Raw genomic sequence first — 15547 nt, 5'->3', positions numbered from 1 at the left:
ATAGATATCACCGATGGTAGTTACTGAGCGCTTCCTGGACTAAACGCTTGATAATTATTATTATACAATTATAATTATAGAACATTTATCATTGTGTCTATTATCATTATTTCTATTATTGTATTGTTAAGCACTTACTACGTGCCAGGCACCGTACCAAACGCCGGGGTAGATACAAGAAAATCGGGAGCGCTTGGGAGCGTCCAAGCCAATAGAGCCGGCAGACACGTTCCCTGCCCGCAACGAGCCGACAGCAGCCGACCAGCTAGAGCCTGGGCCTGGGAGTCAGAGGGTCCTGGGTTCTAATCCCGGCTCCACCACTTGTCTGCTGTGTGACCCTGGACAAGTCACTTCACTTCTCTGGGCCTCAGTTCCCTCATCTGGAAAACGGGGTTTGAGACCGTGAGCCCCACGTGGGACAGGGACTGGGTCCAACCCGATCTGCTTGCATCCAACCAGTGCTCAGTACAGTGCCTAGTTTACAGTAGGCGTTTAACAAATACCGCAGTTATTATTATTATTATTATTATTAGAGGAGGAGACAAACAGTAATAGGAAGAACTAATTTATAGATATATGCATCATTTATAAATGTCATCGATGGTAGTTGTTGAGGGCTTCCTGGGTGCAGAGCACTGTACTAAGCGCTTGGGAGAGTCCAATAAGACAGAATTGGCAGACACATTTCCTGCCTGCAAGGAGCATACAGACTAGAGGGGGAGACAAACAGTAGTCAACATAAGTTATAGATATGTATATCACCTGTATGTCATCGATGGTAATTGTTGAGCGCTTCCTGGGTGCAGAGCACTGTACTAAACGCTTGGGAGAGTCCAATACAACAGAGTTGGCAGACAGGTTCCCTGCCCCCAGGGAGCTCAGCTGTTGACGGCGGCCCCTCTGGACCGTCGGCTGGTTGCGGGGGGGGGGGGGGGGGGGAACGTGTCCGCCGATTGTTGTACTGGACTCTCCCAAGCGCTTAGCCCAGTGCGCCGCACCCCGTAAGCGCTCAGTAAATACGACCGACGGACTGATCGACTGACTGACGTCCATCTCCGCCCGCAGAGGCTCCAGGGACCGTAGCCGGCGGCCCGCGGGACCCGCAGGGGACGGAGGGGGACCCGGCCACCTTCGACGACGACTCGTCCCGGGCCCGGGCTGAGCTCACCTGGCACGAGGTCAGCGCCTGCGCCCCCTTTCCCTTCCCCCTCCCCCGACGGGCTCCCACCCGTCTACCCGGGGCCTAGTGGGGAGAGCCCGGGCCTGGGAGTCCGGAGGTCACGGGTTCTAATCCCGGCTCTGCCCCTTGTCTGTTGGGTGACCTTGGGCGAGTCCCTTCCCTTCTCCGGGCCTCAATTCCCTCACCTGGAAAATGGGGATGAAGACTGGGGGCCCCCACGATTCACTTGCGACTACTCCCGTCATCATTCATTCATCCCACTGCATTTATGGACTGCTGACGACTGTGTGCAGGGCACTGGGCTAAGCGCTTGGAAAACAGTGCCTGGCACATCATAAGCGCTTAACCAGCAGCATCGTCATTATCGTTGTGAGAGAAACAGCGTGGCTCGGTGGCCAGAGCCCGGGCTTGGGAGGCAGAGGTCATGAGTTCAGATCCCGGCTCTGCCGCTTGTCGGCTGTGTGACCGCGGGCGACTCGCTTCGCTTCTCTGGGCCTCAGTGACCTCCTCTGTCAGATGGAGATGAGGACTGTGAGCCCCACGTGAACAACCCCGATGACCCTGTATCTCCCCCAGCGCTTAGAACAGGGCTCTGCACGTGGGAAGCGCTTAACCAACACCGACATCATTATTATTGTCATTTTTACGTCCGTCCGTCGGCCGGCGGGCCCAGGTCCGGGACCGCAGCCCCCCCGGGACGGCGGGGAAGGACAGCAGCGCCGTGGCCAACGACGAAGCCAGGGGGGCCCGGGTCACCGTCCGAGGTAGGGGCCGGACGGCTGGGAGGACCGGGGGGCTGGGGGGGGGGGGGGCGTTGGGGGGAAGAGAGCCCTTGGTAGGAGGCTGAGGGCGGCGTGGGGCAGGGCCTGCTGGACGAGAGACAGAGACAGAGATGGAGGGACAGAGACAGAGACAGGGAGAGACAGGGAGAGAGGGGCAAAGGGGTAGAGATGGGGGGGGGGGGCTGGGAGAGGGAGGAGCCCGGGGGAGGAAGAAGAGGAGAAGGAAGGGGGTCATGGAAGGAGGAGGGGGAGCGGGGAAGGGGAGGAGGAGGAGGAATGAGAGGAGGAGGAGGAGGAGGAGGAGGAGGAGGGGGTTGGGGAAGAGGGAGGTGGGGGGGAGGGGAAAGGAGAGGGAGGAGGGGATTGGGGAGGAGGAAGGGGTTGAGGAAGAGGGAGGGCAGGGGAGGAAGAGGGGGGTCAGGGGAGGAGGTTGGGGAAGAGGGGGAGGGGAGGAAGGAGGAGGGGGAGGAAGGGGAGGAGGAGGAAGGGGTTGAGGAAGAGGGGGGTCAGGGGAGGAGGGGAAAGGAGCGGGAGGAGGGGAGGGGGTTGTGGAGGGATGGGAGCGGGGAGGGGGGGGGTGGGGAGGACGGGGGTCAGGGGAGAAGGGGGGGTCTGGGGAGGAGGGAGAGGAGGAGAAGAGTTAAGGGAGGAGGAAGATGGGGGGCAGGGGAGGAGGGAGGAGGAGCGGGAGGAGGGGAGGGGGCTGGGGAAGAGGGAGAAGAGGGGGAGGAGGGGGAGGAGGGGGAGGGGAGGAGGGCTGGGGGAGGGGGGTTGGGCCGCATGGAGCGGAGGGCCGGGGGCCTTTCATTCAGTCATTCACTCATTCACTCATTCATTCATTCAATAGTATTTATTGAGCGCTTACTCTGTGCAGAGCACTGGACCGAGCGCTCGGAATGGACAAATGGGGAACAGAGAGAGCCGGTCCCTGCCCGCTGACGGTCTAGTGGGTCTAATAGAGTCCTTGCTTGGCGCCCCTTAGACGGCAGCCCTGCGCCCGCGCTGTGGGGGCTAAAGCCGGTGTGGGCCCGCGAGGGAGACACCGCCACCTTCCACTGCTCCGTGGCCGAGGACCGGAGCCGGAGCGGGAGCGGGAGCGGGAACGGGAGCGGGAGCGGGGAGCCGCGCGCCAACGCCTGCTGGCGGAGACGGGGGCTCGTCCTGCGGCCCGGACCCACAGTGCGCCTGCGCCAAGAAGGTTTCACCGCACCCACCAAACCGTCCCGCCCGCAGGCCCCGCCCCTCAGGCGCCGCCCAATGGGAAGGGCCCCGCCCCCTACAGGCCCCGCCCAATAGGAGGGTCCCCTGCCCGCAGGCCCCACCCAATGGGAGGGGCCCATCCCCGCATGCCCCGCCCCTGCAGGCTCCGCCCCCTCAGGCTCCGCCCAATGGGAGGGTCCCGTCCCCGCAGGTTCCGCCCAATAGGAGGGGGTCCGTCCCGAAGGCTCCGCCCCCTCGGGCCCCGCCCAATAGGAGGGGCCCGTCCTCGCGGGTCCCGCCCCTGCAGGCTCCGCCCAATGGAAGGGGACCGTCCCGAAGGCTCCGCCCCCTACAGGCCCGCCCCGCCCCGCCCCACGTGACCACGCCCCCAGTGCCCCGCCCCCCTCCGACCACGCCCTCTCGAGCCCCGCCCCCCATCTGACCAAACCCCCTCATTAATAATGTTGGTATTTGTTAAGCGCTTACTTTGCGCCGGGCACTGTTCTAAGCGCTGGGGGAGATCCAGGGTCATCGGGTTGTCTCACGGGAGGCTCCCGGTCTTCATCCCCATTTTACAGATGAGGGAACTGAGGCCCGGAGAAGTGAAGTGACTCGCCCACAGTCCCGCAGCTGACAGGTGGCAGAGCCGGGATTCGAACCCATGACCTCTCACTCCCAAGCCCGGCCTCTTGCCACTGAGCCACGTATTCCAGCCCCCATCTGAACACGCCCCCTGTAGCACCGCCCCATCTGGCCCCGCCCCTTAAACCCCGCCCCCATTCTGTGAAGCGGCGTGACTCGGTGGCAAGAGCCCGGGCTGGGGAGTCAGAGGTCGTGGGTTCTAATCCCGCCTCCTCCATCCATTCATTCAATTCAGTCGCATTCACTGAGCGCGCAGCACCGTGCTAAGCGCTTACACTTATCGGCTGTGTGACCTGGGGCGAGTCACTTCACTTAATAGTAATGTTGGTATTTGTTAAGCGCTTACTAGGTGCCAAGCACTGTTCTAAGCGCTGGGGGAGAGACGGGGTCATCAGGTTGTCCCACGTGAGGCTCACAGTTAATCCCCATTTTGCAGAGGAGGTCACCGAGGCCCGGAGAAGTGAAGTGACTCGCCCACAGTCCCGCAGCTGACAGGTGGCAGAGCCGGGATTCGAACCCATGACCTCTGACTCCCAAGCCCGGGCTCTTTCCAGTGACCTCACCCGTATAATGGGGTTGAAGACTGTGAGCCCCAGGTGGGACAACCCGAGGACCTTGTATCTCTCCCAGGGCTTAGAGCAGTGCTTGGCACATAGGGAAGCAGCGTGGCTCAGTGGAAAGTGCACGGGCTTTGGAGTCAGGACTCATGAGTTCGAATCCCGGCTCTGCCCCTTGTCAGCTGGGTGACTGTGGGCGAGTCACTTCACTTCTCTGGGCCTCACTTCCCTCCTCTGTAAAATGGGGATCAAGAGTGTGAGCCCCACCTCATTCCCCTGTGTCTACCCCAGCGTTTAGAACAGTGCTCTGCACATAGTAAGCGCTTAACGAGTACCAACATTAGTAAGCGCTTCACAAATACCATTATTATCATTATTCCCGGTCCTTTCCCCCGGGAGGCCGAGACCCCTGGACCGTCCCCATCCTCCTCGCCCCCCTCGGACCAGGTCCAGGACCGTGTCCTCTCCGGGTCCTTGGTCCTTTCCCCCTGGAGGTCGAGGTCCCCGGACCGTCCACCCAACCGCCACTCAGTCTCTCCCCAGCTGTGATCTTGGACCCTGGGTGTGGGACAATCTCATTTCCTTAGCGCTTAGGACAGTGCCTGTCCCATACTTAGAGAAGCAGCGTGACTTGGGAGTCGGAGGTCGTGGGTTCTAATCCCGGCTCCGCCGCTTGCCGGCTGGGTGACTTCGGGCAAGTCACTTCACTTCTCTGGGCCTCAGGTCCCTCATCTGGAAAATGGGGATGAAAAGTGTGAGCCCTACGTGGGACCACCTGATCACCTCGTATCCCCCAGGGCTTACAACGGTGCTTTGCATATAGTAAGCGCTTAACAAATACCACCATTTATTTATTTTATTTATTTTAACAGATACCATTATAATTATTATCATTATTATCCTCACTCCACCCCCGATTCCCAAGGTCCTCCACCCCCGCCCGGACCTTTCCCCGGTCCCTCCCGCCCCTTCTCCCCCCAGGACCCTCCACCCCCTTACGGACCCTTTCCCCGTCCTTCCTGCTCCCCGTTCCCTGCCCCGGACCCCCAGGTTCGGGCCGGTGATTCGGGGGGGGACCGCCCCCCCCCCCCCCCCCCCGTCGTCTCCCCGACCCGCAGGGAACAGACACTTTCTGATCCTGAGCGAGCTGTGCACCGAGGATGCCGGGGAAATCAGCTTCCAGGCTGGGAACGCACGGGCCGTAACGCAGCTGGAGGTGGAGGGTGAGGCGGGGGGCGGGCCGGGGGGCGGGGGGCTGTTGGGGGAGGGGCTGGAACGGGGGTGGGGGGCGGCATCGAGTGGGAGGGGCATGGTGGGGGGAAGGGTCTGGAGTGGGGAGGGGGCTGAAAGGAGGGGGAGGGGGTGGGTGGGTGGTGGAAGGGCCTGGAGTGGGGAGGGGGCTGAAACGGGGGGGGGGGAGGGGCTTTTGGGGCGGGGGGGGTGAGGGTTGGTGGGGGGAGAGGGTTGAAACGAATGGGGGGGGGGCTTGGTAGGGGAAAGGACTGGTGGGGGAAGGGTCTAAAGTGGGGAGGGGGCTGAAACGAGGGGGAAGGGCTGGATGGGGTGAGGGGTTTAGTTGGGGGGGAAGGGGCTGGAGTGGGGAGGGGGCTGAAAAGAGTGGGGGAAGGGGCTTGTTGGCCGGGGGAGAGGGTTGAAACGAATGGGGGGCTTGGTAGGGGAAAGGACTGGTAGGGGAAGGGCCTAAATAATAATAATGATGTTGGTATTTGTTAAGCGCTTACTATGTGCCGAGCACCGTTCTAAGCGCTGGGAGAGATACGGGGTCATCGGGTCGTCCCCCGTGAGGCTCACGGTCTTGATCCCCATTTTCCAGATGAGGGAACTGAGGCCCAGAGGAGTGAAGTGACTCGCCCACAGTCACCCAGCTGCCGAGTGGCAGAGCGGGGAGTCGAACCCATGACCTCTGACTCCGAAGCCCGGGCTCTTTCCACTGAGCCACGCTGCTTCCCCTAAAGTGGGGAGGGGGCTCAAAGGAGGGGGAAGGGCTGGATGGGGTGAGGGGCTTAGTGGGGGGGAGGAGTTGGAGTGGGGAGGGGCCTGAAAGGACTGGGAGAGGCTGGGTGGGGGAAGGGGCTTGGTGGGGCGAGGCGGGGGGGGGGGGGGGAGATTTGATAGGGGAAGGCAGGCCCGATAATAATAATAATGTTAGTATTTGTTAAGCGCTTACTATGCGCAGAGCACCGTTCTAAGCGCTGGGGGAGATACGGGGTCAGCGGGTCGTCCCCCGTGAGGCTCACGGTCTTCATCCCCATTTTACAGTTGAGGTCACTGAGGCCCAGAGCAGTGAAGTGACTCGCCCACAGTCACACAGCTGCCGAGTGGCAGAGGCGGGATTCGAACCCATGACCTCTGGCTCCCAAGCGCGGGCTCTTTCCACCGAGCCACGATGGGGAGGGCCGGCGGGTGGAGGGGGACGGGGAGCTCCCTCTCCCGCCTGCAAAGTGGGGGCGGCCGGGTGGGAGGCGTCAGGGAGGGGCCTGGCGCGTGACCCTGTGACCTGTGACCCCGTGACCTCCCCCAGCCCTGCCGGTCCTCCTGGTGCGGCGGCCTCCGCGGGAGAAGACGGTGCTGGCCGGCCGGCGGGCCGTGCTGGAGGTGGGCCTGTCTCGGGCCGGGGGCCGCGTCAGCTGGACCAGGGACGGGGCCGAGCTGCGGCCGGGAGACAAGTACGAGCTGCGCCGGCGAGGGGCGGCCCACAGCCTGGTCATCCGCGACGTCCGGCCCTCCGACCGGGGCGTCTACCGCTGCCGGGCCGGGCGGGACGTCGCCCAGACGGTCCTGCTGGTGGAGGGAGGTCAGTCGGGGTCGGGGGATGGTCCCGGCGCGGGGTCGGGGGCGGGGGGGTCGGTGCAGAAGGACGATGAGTAAGTAGGAATCACGATAGTACGTGTTAGGCGCTCGCTAGGTGCCAGGCACTGTTCGAAGCGCTGGGGTGGATACGAGGTAAGCGCCTAGTCCAGTGCTCTGCACACGGTAAGCGCTCAGTAAATACGACTGGACTGAAGGAAAGGGAGTCAGGTTGTCCCACGTGGGGCGCCCGGTCTTCGTGCCCGTTTTGCAGATGAGGCAGATGAGGCCCAGAGAAGTGAAGTGACTTGCCCGGGGTCGTACGGCAGGCAAGGGGCAGAGCCGGGATTAGAAACCGGCAGAAAGTCAGTGCAGGGCGGTAGGTCAGATATTTCTTCTCCCCTCTGCGCCCCAATTCTATCCTCTCCTCTCTCCCTGCACCCCCTCCTCTGCTCTCTCCACCCTCCCCCTCCGCCTCTTCTCCCCTCTGCACCCCAATTCTATCCTCTCCTCTCTCCCTGCACCCCCTCCTCTGCTCTCTCCACCCTCCCCCTCCGCCTCTTCTCCCCTCTGCGCCCCAATTCTATCCTCTCCTCTCTCCCTGCACCCCCTCCTCTGCTCTCTCCACCCTCCCCCTCCGCCTCTTCTCCCCTCTACGCCCCAATTCTATCCTCTCCTCTCTCCCTGCACCCCCTCTTCTGCTCTCTCCACCCTCCCCCTCCGCCTCTTCTCCCCTCTGCGCCCCAATTCTATCCTCTCCTCTCTCCCTGCACCCCCTCCTCTGCTCTCTCCACCCTCCCCCTCCGCCTCTTCTCCCCTCTACGCCCCAATTCTATCCTCTCCTCTCTCCCTGCACCCCCTCCTCTGCTCTCTCCACCCTCCCCCTCCGCCTCTTCTCCCCTCTACGCCCCAATTCTGTCCTCTCCTCTCTCCCTGCACCCCCTCCTCTGCTCTCTCCACCCTCCCCCTCCGCCTCTTCTCCCTCTACGCCCCAATTCTGTCCTCTCCTCTCTCCCTGCACCCCCTCCTCTGCTCTCTCCACCCTCCCCCTCCGCCTCTTCTCCCCTCTGCACCCCAATTCTATCCTCTCCTCTCTCCCTGCACCCCCTCCTCTGCTCTCTCCACCCTCCCCCTCCGCCTCTTCTCCCCTCTGCGCCCCAATTCTATCCTCTCCTCTCTCCCTGCACCCCCTCCTCTGCTCTCTCCACCCTCCCCCTCCGCCTCTTCTCCCCTCTACGCCCCAATTCTATCCTCTCCTCTCTCCCTGCACCCCCTCTTCTGCTCTCTCCACCCTCCCCCTCCGCCTCTTCTCCCCTCTGCGCCCCAATTCTATCCTCTCCTCTCTCCCTGCACCCCCTCCTCTGCTCTCTCCACCCTCCCCCTCCGCCTCTTCTCCCCTCTACGCCCCAATTCTATCCTCTCCTCTCTCCCTGCACCCCCTCCTCTGCTCTCTCCACCCTCCCCCTCCGCCTCTTCTCCCCTCTACGCCCCAATTCTGTCCTCTCCTCTCTCCCTGCACCCCCTCCTCTGCTCTCTCCACCCTCCCCCTCCGCCTCTTCTCCCCTCTACGCCCCAATTCTATCCTCTCCTCTCTCCCTGCACCCCCTCCTCTGCTCTCTCCACCCTCCCCCTCCGCCTCTTCTCCCCTCTACGCCCCAATTCTATCCTCTCCTCTCTCCCTGCACCCCTCTTCTGCTCTCTCCACCCTCCCCCTCCGCCTCTTCTCCCCTCTGCACCCCAATTCTATCCTCTCTCCCTGCACCCCTCCTCTGCTCTGCCCATCCCCCCTCCGCCTCTTCTCCCCTCTGCACCCCAGTTCTATCGTCTCCTCTCTCCCTGCCCTCCTCCTCCGCTCCCCGCCCTGCCCCACTCCCTCTTCTAATAACGATAACCATTATCGTGGTACTCGTTAAGCACTTACTAAGTGGGCAGCACCGTTCTATGCACTAGGTTAGATACAGGTTAACCAGGTTGAACACAGTCCCTGTCCCACATGGGGCTCCCAGTCTTCATCCCCATTTTCCAGACGAGGTCACTGAGGCCCAGAGAAGTGACTGGCCCAAGGTCACCCAGCAGACAGGAAGCAGAGCCGGAATTAGAACCCATGACCTTCTGACGCCCAGGCCCGGGTTCTAGCCACTAGGCCATTAGAGAAGCAGCGTGGCTCAGTGGAAGGAGCCCGGGCTTTGGAGTCAGAGGTCACGAGTTCGAATCCCAGCTCTGCCACTCGTCAGCTGGGTGACTGTGGGCGAGTCACTTCCCTTCTCTGTGCCTCAGTTCCCTCATCTGTAAAATGGGGATTAAGACCGTGAGCCCTACGTGGGACGACCCGATTCCCCTGTATCTCCCCCAGCGCTTAGAACAGTGCTCTGCACATAGTAAGCGCTTAATAAATACCAACATTATTATTGTTATTATTACTTCTCTGTCCTCTCTCCTCTCTTCTCCCGGGTTCTATCATCTCCTCTCTCCCTGTAGCCCTCCTCTGCTTCCCACCCTGCCTCTCTGCCTCTTCTTCCCGCCCTCCCGCCGACTTCCCCATCGCTGGAGACGGCGCCTCCATCCTTTCCGTCTCACCGGCCCGTCGACCTTGGCGTCATCCCTTACTCCTCCGTCTCGTTCGACCCACGGAGCCAGTCCGTCACCAAATCCCCTCGGTCCCACCTTCGCGGCGTCGCTAAAATGCGCCCTTTCCTCTCCATCCAAACCGCTACGCCACGTTAATACTCGTCGTCTCCCGCCTGGATTCCTACATCAGCCTCCTCGCTGACCTCCCAGCCTCCCGTCTCTCCCCACTGCAGTGGGGATACTTCACTCTGCTGCCTGGATCGTTTTCCTCCCAAAGCGTTCAGGACATGTCACCCCCCTCCTCAAAAAACTCCAGTGGTTGCCCATCCGCCTCCGTAGCAAACAAAAACTCGTCCCCACTGGCTTTAAAGCCGTCCATCCCCGGCCCCCTCCGACCTCCCCTCCCTTTTCTCCTCCAAGCCAGCCCCCACGCTCCGCTCCTCTCACGCCAAACTTCTCCCTGGGCCTCCAACTCCCCTGTCTCACCGCCGACCCCCGGCCCACGTCCCGCCTCTGGCCCGGTCGGCGTTCGTTTTGTATTGTACTTTCCCAGGCGCTTAGTACAGTGCTCTGCACGCAGTAAGTGCTCAATAAATACGCCGGAAGGAAAGAACGCCCCAGTTCTATCACCTCCTCTCTCCCTGCACCCCCTCTGCTCTCTCCATCCTGTCCCTCTGCACCCCAATTCTATCATCTCCTCTCTCTCTCTCTCTCTCTCTGTGCGCCCCTCCTCCGCTCTCCACCCTGCCCCTCTCCTTCTTCTAATAATAATAATAATGATGCTCCTTGTTAAGCACTAACTATACGCCAAGCCCTGTTCGAAGCGCCGGGCTACACACCAGTTGATCAGATTAAACAAAATCTCTGACCCCCAAGGGGCTGGCAGGCTCAATCTCCGTTTCACAGATGAGGTCACTGAGGCCCAGAAAAGTGAAGTGACTTGCCCGGGGTCGTACGGCAGGCAAGGGGCAGAGCCGGGATTAGAAACGGGCAGAAAGTCAGTGCAGGGCGGTAGGTCAGATACTTCTTCTCCCCTCTGCGCCCCAATTCTATCCTCTCCTCTCTCCCTGCACCCCCTCCTCTGCTCTCTCCACCCTCCCCCTCCGCCTCTTCTCCCCTCTACGCCCCAATTCTGTCCTCTCCTCTCTCCCTGCACCCCCTCCTCTGCTCTCTCCACCCTCCCCCTCCGCCTCTTCTCCCCTCTACGCCCCAATTCTATCCTCTCCTCTCTCCCTGCACCCCCTCCTCTGCTCTCTCCACCCTCCCCCTCCGCCTCTTCTCCCCTCTACGCCCCAATTCTGTCCTCTCCTCTCTCCCTGCACCCCCTCCTCTGCTCTCTCCACCCTCCCCCTCCGCCTCTTCTCCCCTCTACGCCCCAATTCTATCCTCTCTCTCTCCCTGCACCCCCTCCTCTGCTCTCTCCACCCTCCCCCTCCGCCTCTTCTCCCCTCTACGCCCCAATTCTGTCCTCTTCCTCTCTCCCTGCACCCCCTCCTCTGCTCTCTCCACCCTCCCCCTCCGCCTCTTCTCCCCTCTACGCCCCAATTCTGTCCTCTCCTCTCTCCCTGCACCCCCTCCTCTGCTCTCTCCACCCTCCCCCTCCGCCTCTTCTCCCCTCTACGCCCCAATTCTGTCCTCTCCTCTCTCCCTGCACCCCCTCCTCTGCTCTCTCCACCCTCCCCCTCCGCCTCTTCTCCCCTCTACGCCCCAATTCTATCCTCTCCTCTCTCCCTGCACCCCCTCCTCTGCTCTCTCCACCCTCCCCCTCCGCCTCTTCTCCCCTCTACGCCCCCAATTCTGTCCTCTCCTCTCTCCCTGCACCCCCTCCTCTGCTCTCTCCACCCTCCCCCTCCGCCTCTTCTCCCCTCTACGCCCCAATTCTATCCTCTCCTCTCTCCCTGCACCCCCTCCTCTGCTCTCTCCACCCTCCCCCTCCGCCTCTTCTCCCCTCTACGCCCCAATTCTGTCCTCTCCTCTCTCCCTGCACCCCCTCCTCTGCTCTCTCCACCCTCCCCCTCCGCCTCTTCTCCCCTCTACGCCCCAATTCTATCCTCTCCTCTCTCCCTGCACCCCTCTTCTGCTCTCTCCACCCTCCCCCTCCGCCTCTTCTCCCCTCTGCACCCCAATTCTATCCTCTCTCCCTGCACCCCTCCTCTGCTCTGCCCATCCCCCCTCCGCCTCTTCTCCCCTCTGCACCCCAGTTCTATCGTCTCCTCTCTCCCTGCCCTCCTCCTCCGCTCCCCGCCCTGCCCCACTCCCTCTTCTAATAACGATAACCATTATCGTGGTACTCGTTAAGCACTTACTAAGTGGGCAGCACCGTTCTATGCACTAGGTTAGATACAGGTTAACCAGGTTGAACACAGTCCCTGTCCCACATGGGGCTCCCAGTCTTCATCCCCATTTTCCAGACGAGGTCACTGAGGCCCAGAGAAGTGACTGGCCCAAGGTCACCCAGCAGACAGGAAGCAGAGCCGGAATTAGAACCCATGACCTTCTGACGCCCAGGCCCGGGTTCTAGCCACTAGGCCATTAGAGAAGCAGCGTGGCTCAGTGGAAGGAGCCCGGGCTTTGGAGTCAGAGGTCACGAGTTCGAATCCCAGCTCTGCCACTCGTCAGCTGGGTGACTGTGGGCGAGTCACTTCCCTTCTCTGTGCCTCAGTTCCCTCATCTGTAAAATGGGGATTAAGACCGTGAGCCCTACGTGGGACGACCCGATTCCCCTGTATCTCCCCCAGCGCTTAGAACAGTGCTCTGCACATAGTAAGCGCTTAATAAATACCAACATTATTATTGTTATTATTACTTCTCTGTCCTCTCTCCTCTCTTCTCCCGGGTTCTATCATCTCCTCTCTCCCTGTAGCCCTCCTCTGCTTCCCACCCTGCCTCTCTGCCTCTTCTTCCCGCCCTCCCGCCGACTTCCCCATCGCTGGAGACGGCGCCTCCATCCTTTCCGTCTCACCGGCCCGTCGACCTTGGCGTCATCCCTTACTCCTCCGTCTCGTTCGACCCACGGAGTCAGTCCGTCACCAAATCCCCTCGGTCCCACCTTCGCGGCGTCGCTAAAATGCGCCCTTTCCTCTCCATCCAAACCGCTACGCCACGTTAATACTCGTCGTCTCCCGCCTGGATTCCTACATCAGCCTCCTCGCTGACCTCCCAGCCTCCCGTCTCTCCCCACTGCAGTGGGGATACTTCACTCTGCTGCCTGGATCGTTTTCCTCCCAAAGCGTTCAGGACATGTCACCCCCCTCCTCAAAAAACTCCAGTGGTTGCCCATCCGCCTCCGTAGCAAACAAAAACTCGTCCCCACTGGCTTTAAAGCCGTCCATCCCCTGGCCCCCTCCGACCTCCCCTCCCTTTTCTCCTCCAAGCCAGCCCCCACGCTCCGCTCCTCTCACGCCAAACTTCTCCCTGGGCCTCCAACTCCCCTGTCTCACCGCCGACCCCCGGCCCACGTCCCGCCTCTGGCCCGGTCGGCGTTCGTTTTGTATTGTACTTTCCCAGGCGCTTAGTACAGTGCTCTGCACGCAGTAAGTGCTCAATAAATACGCCGGAAGGAAAGAACGCCCCAGTTCTATCACCTCCTCTCTCCCTGCACCCCCTCTGCTCTCTCCATCCTGTCCCTCTGCACCCCAATTCTATCGTCTCCTCTCTCTCTCTCTCTCTCTGTGCGCCCCTCCTCCGCTCTCCACCCTGCCCCTCTCCTTCTTCTAATAATAATAATAATGATGCTCCTTGTTAAGCACTAACTATACGCCAAGCCCTGTTCGAAGCGCCGGGCTACACACCAGTTGATCAGATTAAACAAAATCTCTGACCCCCAAGGGGCTGGCAGGCTCAATCTCCGTTTCACAGATGAGGTCACTGAGGCCCAGAAAAGTGAAGTGACTGGCCCAAGGTCACACAGCAGACAAGCAGTCAGAGCCCCTGACCTTCTGACTCCCAGACCCAGCCTCTCTAGCCACTATATCATCATACTTCTCCCTTTTACCCCCCCAGGTTCTATCGTCTCCTCTCCCTGCACCCCCTCCTTTGCCCTCTCCATCCTCCCCCTCTGCCTCTTCTCCCCTCTGCACCCCAATTCTATCCTCTCCTCTCTCCTTGCACCCCTTCTCTGCTCTCTCCATCCTCCCCCTCTGTGCCCCAATTCTATCTTCTCCTCTCTCCCTGCACCCCGCCTCTGCTCTGTCCATCCTCCCCCTCTTCCTCTTCTCCCCTCTGCACCCCTATTCTATGCTCTCCTCTCTCCCTGCACCCCTCCTCTGCCCTCTCCATCCTCCCCCTCTTCTCCCCTCTGCACCCCAATTCTATCTCTCCTCTCTCCCTGCACCCCTCCTCTGCTCTCTCCATCCTCCCCCTCTGCACCCCAATTCTATCTCTCCTCTCTCTCTGCACCCTTTCTCTGCCCCCTCCATCCTCCCCCTCTGCCTCTTCTCCCCTCTGCACCCCAATTCCATCATCTCCCCTCTCTCTCCTTGCGTCCCTCCTCCCCTCTCCACCGTGTCCCACTGACTCTTCTCTCCTCTGCGTCCCAGTTCTCTCAAGTCTCCCTGGCCTCCTGCGGGGCTCTCCATCTTTTTCCTCTGCCTCTGTGTCCTCTCCGCGCCCCAGTTCTGTCCCTCCTTGTGGCCCGTCCTTCTGTTTCCTCCGCTGCCGCTCCAAGCTCTTTACGGCTCTCGGCGGCCCTGGCTCTGACCCTGCTCGTTCTCGATGTCCGGGCCCGCGCCGGACACGGCCAAGTAGCAAGGCGAATCCTGCTGCCCCGTGGCCTTTCGGGACCCCTGTGGGGGGCAGCTGGGGAGACAATGGGGGGCCCTGGGAAACTGAGCTTTGCCCTTGGGGTGGGAGAAGCAGCATGGCATAACGATAATTATTACGGTATTTGTTAAGCGCTTAGTATGTGCCAAGCCCTGTTCTAAACACTGCGGCAGATACAGGGAAATCAGATTGTCCCACGTGGGGTTTACAATCTTAATCCCCATTCTACAGATGAGGTCACTGAGGCACAGAGAAGTTAAGAGATTTGGTCACACAGCGCAGATAAGTGGCAGAGTCAGGATTAGAACCCACATCCTCTGACTCCCAAGCCCCAGCTCTTGCCACTAAGCCTCGCGGACAGAGCCCTGGCCCGGGAGTCAGAAGGTCATGAGTTCTAACCCCGCCTCCGCCACTTGTCTGCTGCGTGACCTAGGGCACGTCGCTTCACTTCTCCGGGCCTCAGTGACCTCATCTGTAAAATGGGGATGGAAACGGGGACCCCCACGTGGGACAGGGACCACGTCCAACCCGATTCGCTTGTATCCACCCCAGCGCTTAGTACAGTGCCCGGCCCATAGCAAGCGCTTAACAAATCCTGTAAATGAATGCCCAGGCCTGACCCAGAACGCCCGGAGACTCCAAGACGGAGGGTCCGTCCCTTCTAGCGCCCTATCCGCGTGGGTCCAGGGGTCAGGGGTGGGGGGTTACTGTCCGGAGAGAGGTCGGCCTGTGAACCTGAGTTCGAGAGCAAAGCGTTGGGCCCGCCAAGCAGCCCTTCCCTTGCTCTTCCAAGGGTGCCACGTGGCAGAGGGGGTGGGGGGCGAGAGGGGCCTCCCCCGGGTCAGCCTCCGTCTCCTCCACAGGGAGCTAAGATCCGCTGAGCCTGGCCGGACCGGACCCCAGCCGGACCCCAGCCGGACCCCCGCGGGGCTGAAGGAGGCCGGACGGAGGGAAGACAGCGGTGGGGGAGGGAGAGGGTGGGGAATAAACGGCTCGGAGACCTCTCCCCTTCTTCCACGCTCTCTGTCTGCGGGGCTCGGGTGGGAGGC

The 15547-nt window shown here is 61.4% G+C and overlaps 1 protein-coding gene across 7 annotated transcripts in view; it reads left to right on the top strand.

Moving 5' to 3' along the window:
* The window catches only part of OBSL1 (obscurin like cytoskeletal adaptor 1), a 50470-nt gene extending 34974 nt beyond the window's left edge, over positions 1 to 15496 (top strand). For 5 of the 7 annotated variants that reach the window (XM_029073548.2, XM_029073574.1, XM_029073570.1 and 2 more), the window contains 6 exons: positions 1066 to 1178; positions 1854 to 1944; positions 2945 to 3160; positions 5480 to 5584; positions 6904 to 7176; positions 15362 to 15496. In XM_029073548.2, the coding sequence (XP_028929381.1) occupies positions 1066 to 1178; positions 1854 to 1944; positions 2945 to 3160; positions 5480 to 5584; positions 6904 to 7176; positions 15362 to 15369 (806 nt within the window). In that variant the 3' untranslated portion in view covers positions 15370 to 15496. The remainder of the gene's footprint in view (positions 1 to 1065; positions 1179 to 1853; positions 1945 to 2944; positions 3161 to 5479; positions 5585 to 6903; positions 7177 to 15361) is intronic. The other 2 variants (XM_029073581.1, XM_029073589.1) reach the window with 2 other exon arrangements.
* Positions 15497 to 15547: the final 51 nt, after the last annotated feature.

The sequence above is a fragment of the Ornithorhynchus anatinus genome, chromosome 1, assembly GCF_004115215.2.
Source record: "Ornithorhynchus anatinus isolate Pmale09 chromosome 1, mOrnAna1.pri.v4, whole genome shotgun sequence".
Taxonomy (NCBI): Eukaryota; Metazoa; Chordata; class Mammalia; order Monotremata; family Ornithorhynchidae; genus Ornithorhynchus; species Ornithorhynchus anatinus.
The sequence above is the reverse complement of the archived record's forward strand: the minus strand, read 5'-3'. Positions and strand labels throughout refer to the sequence as shown.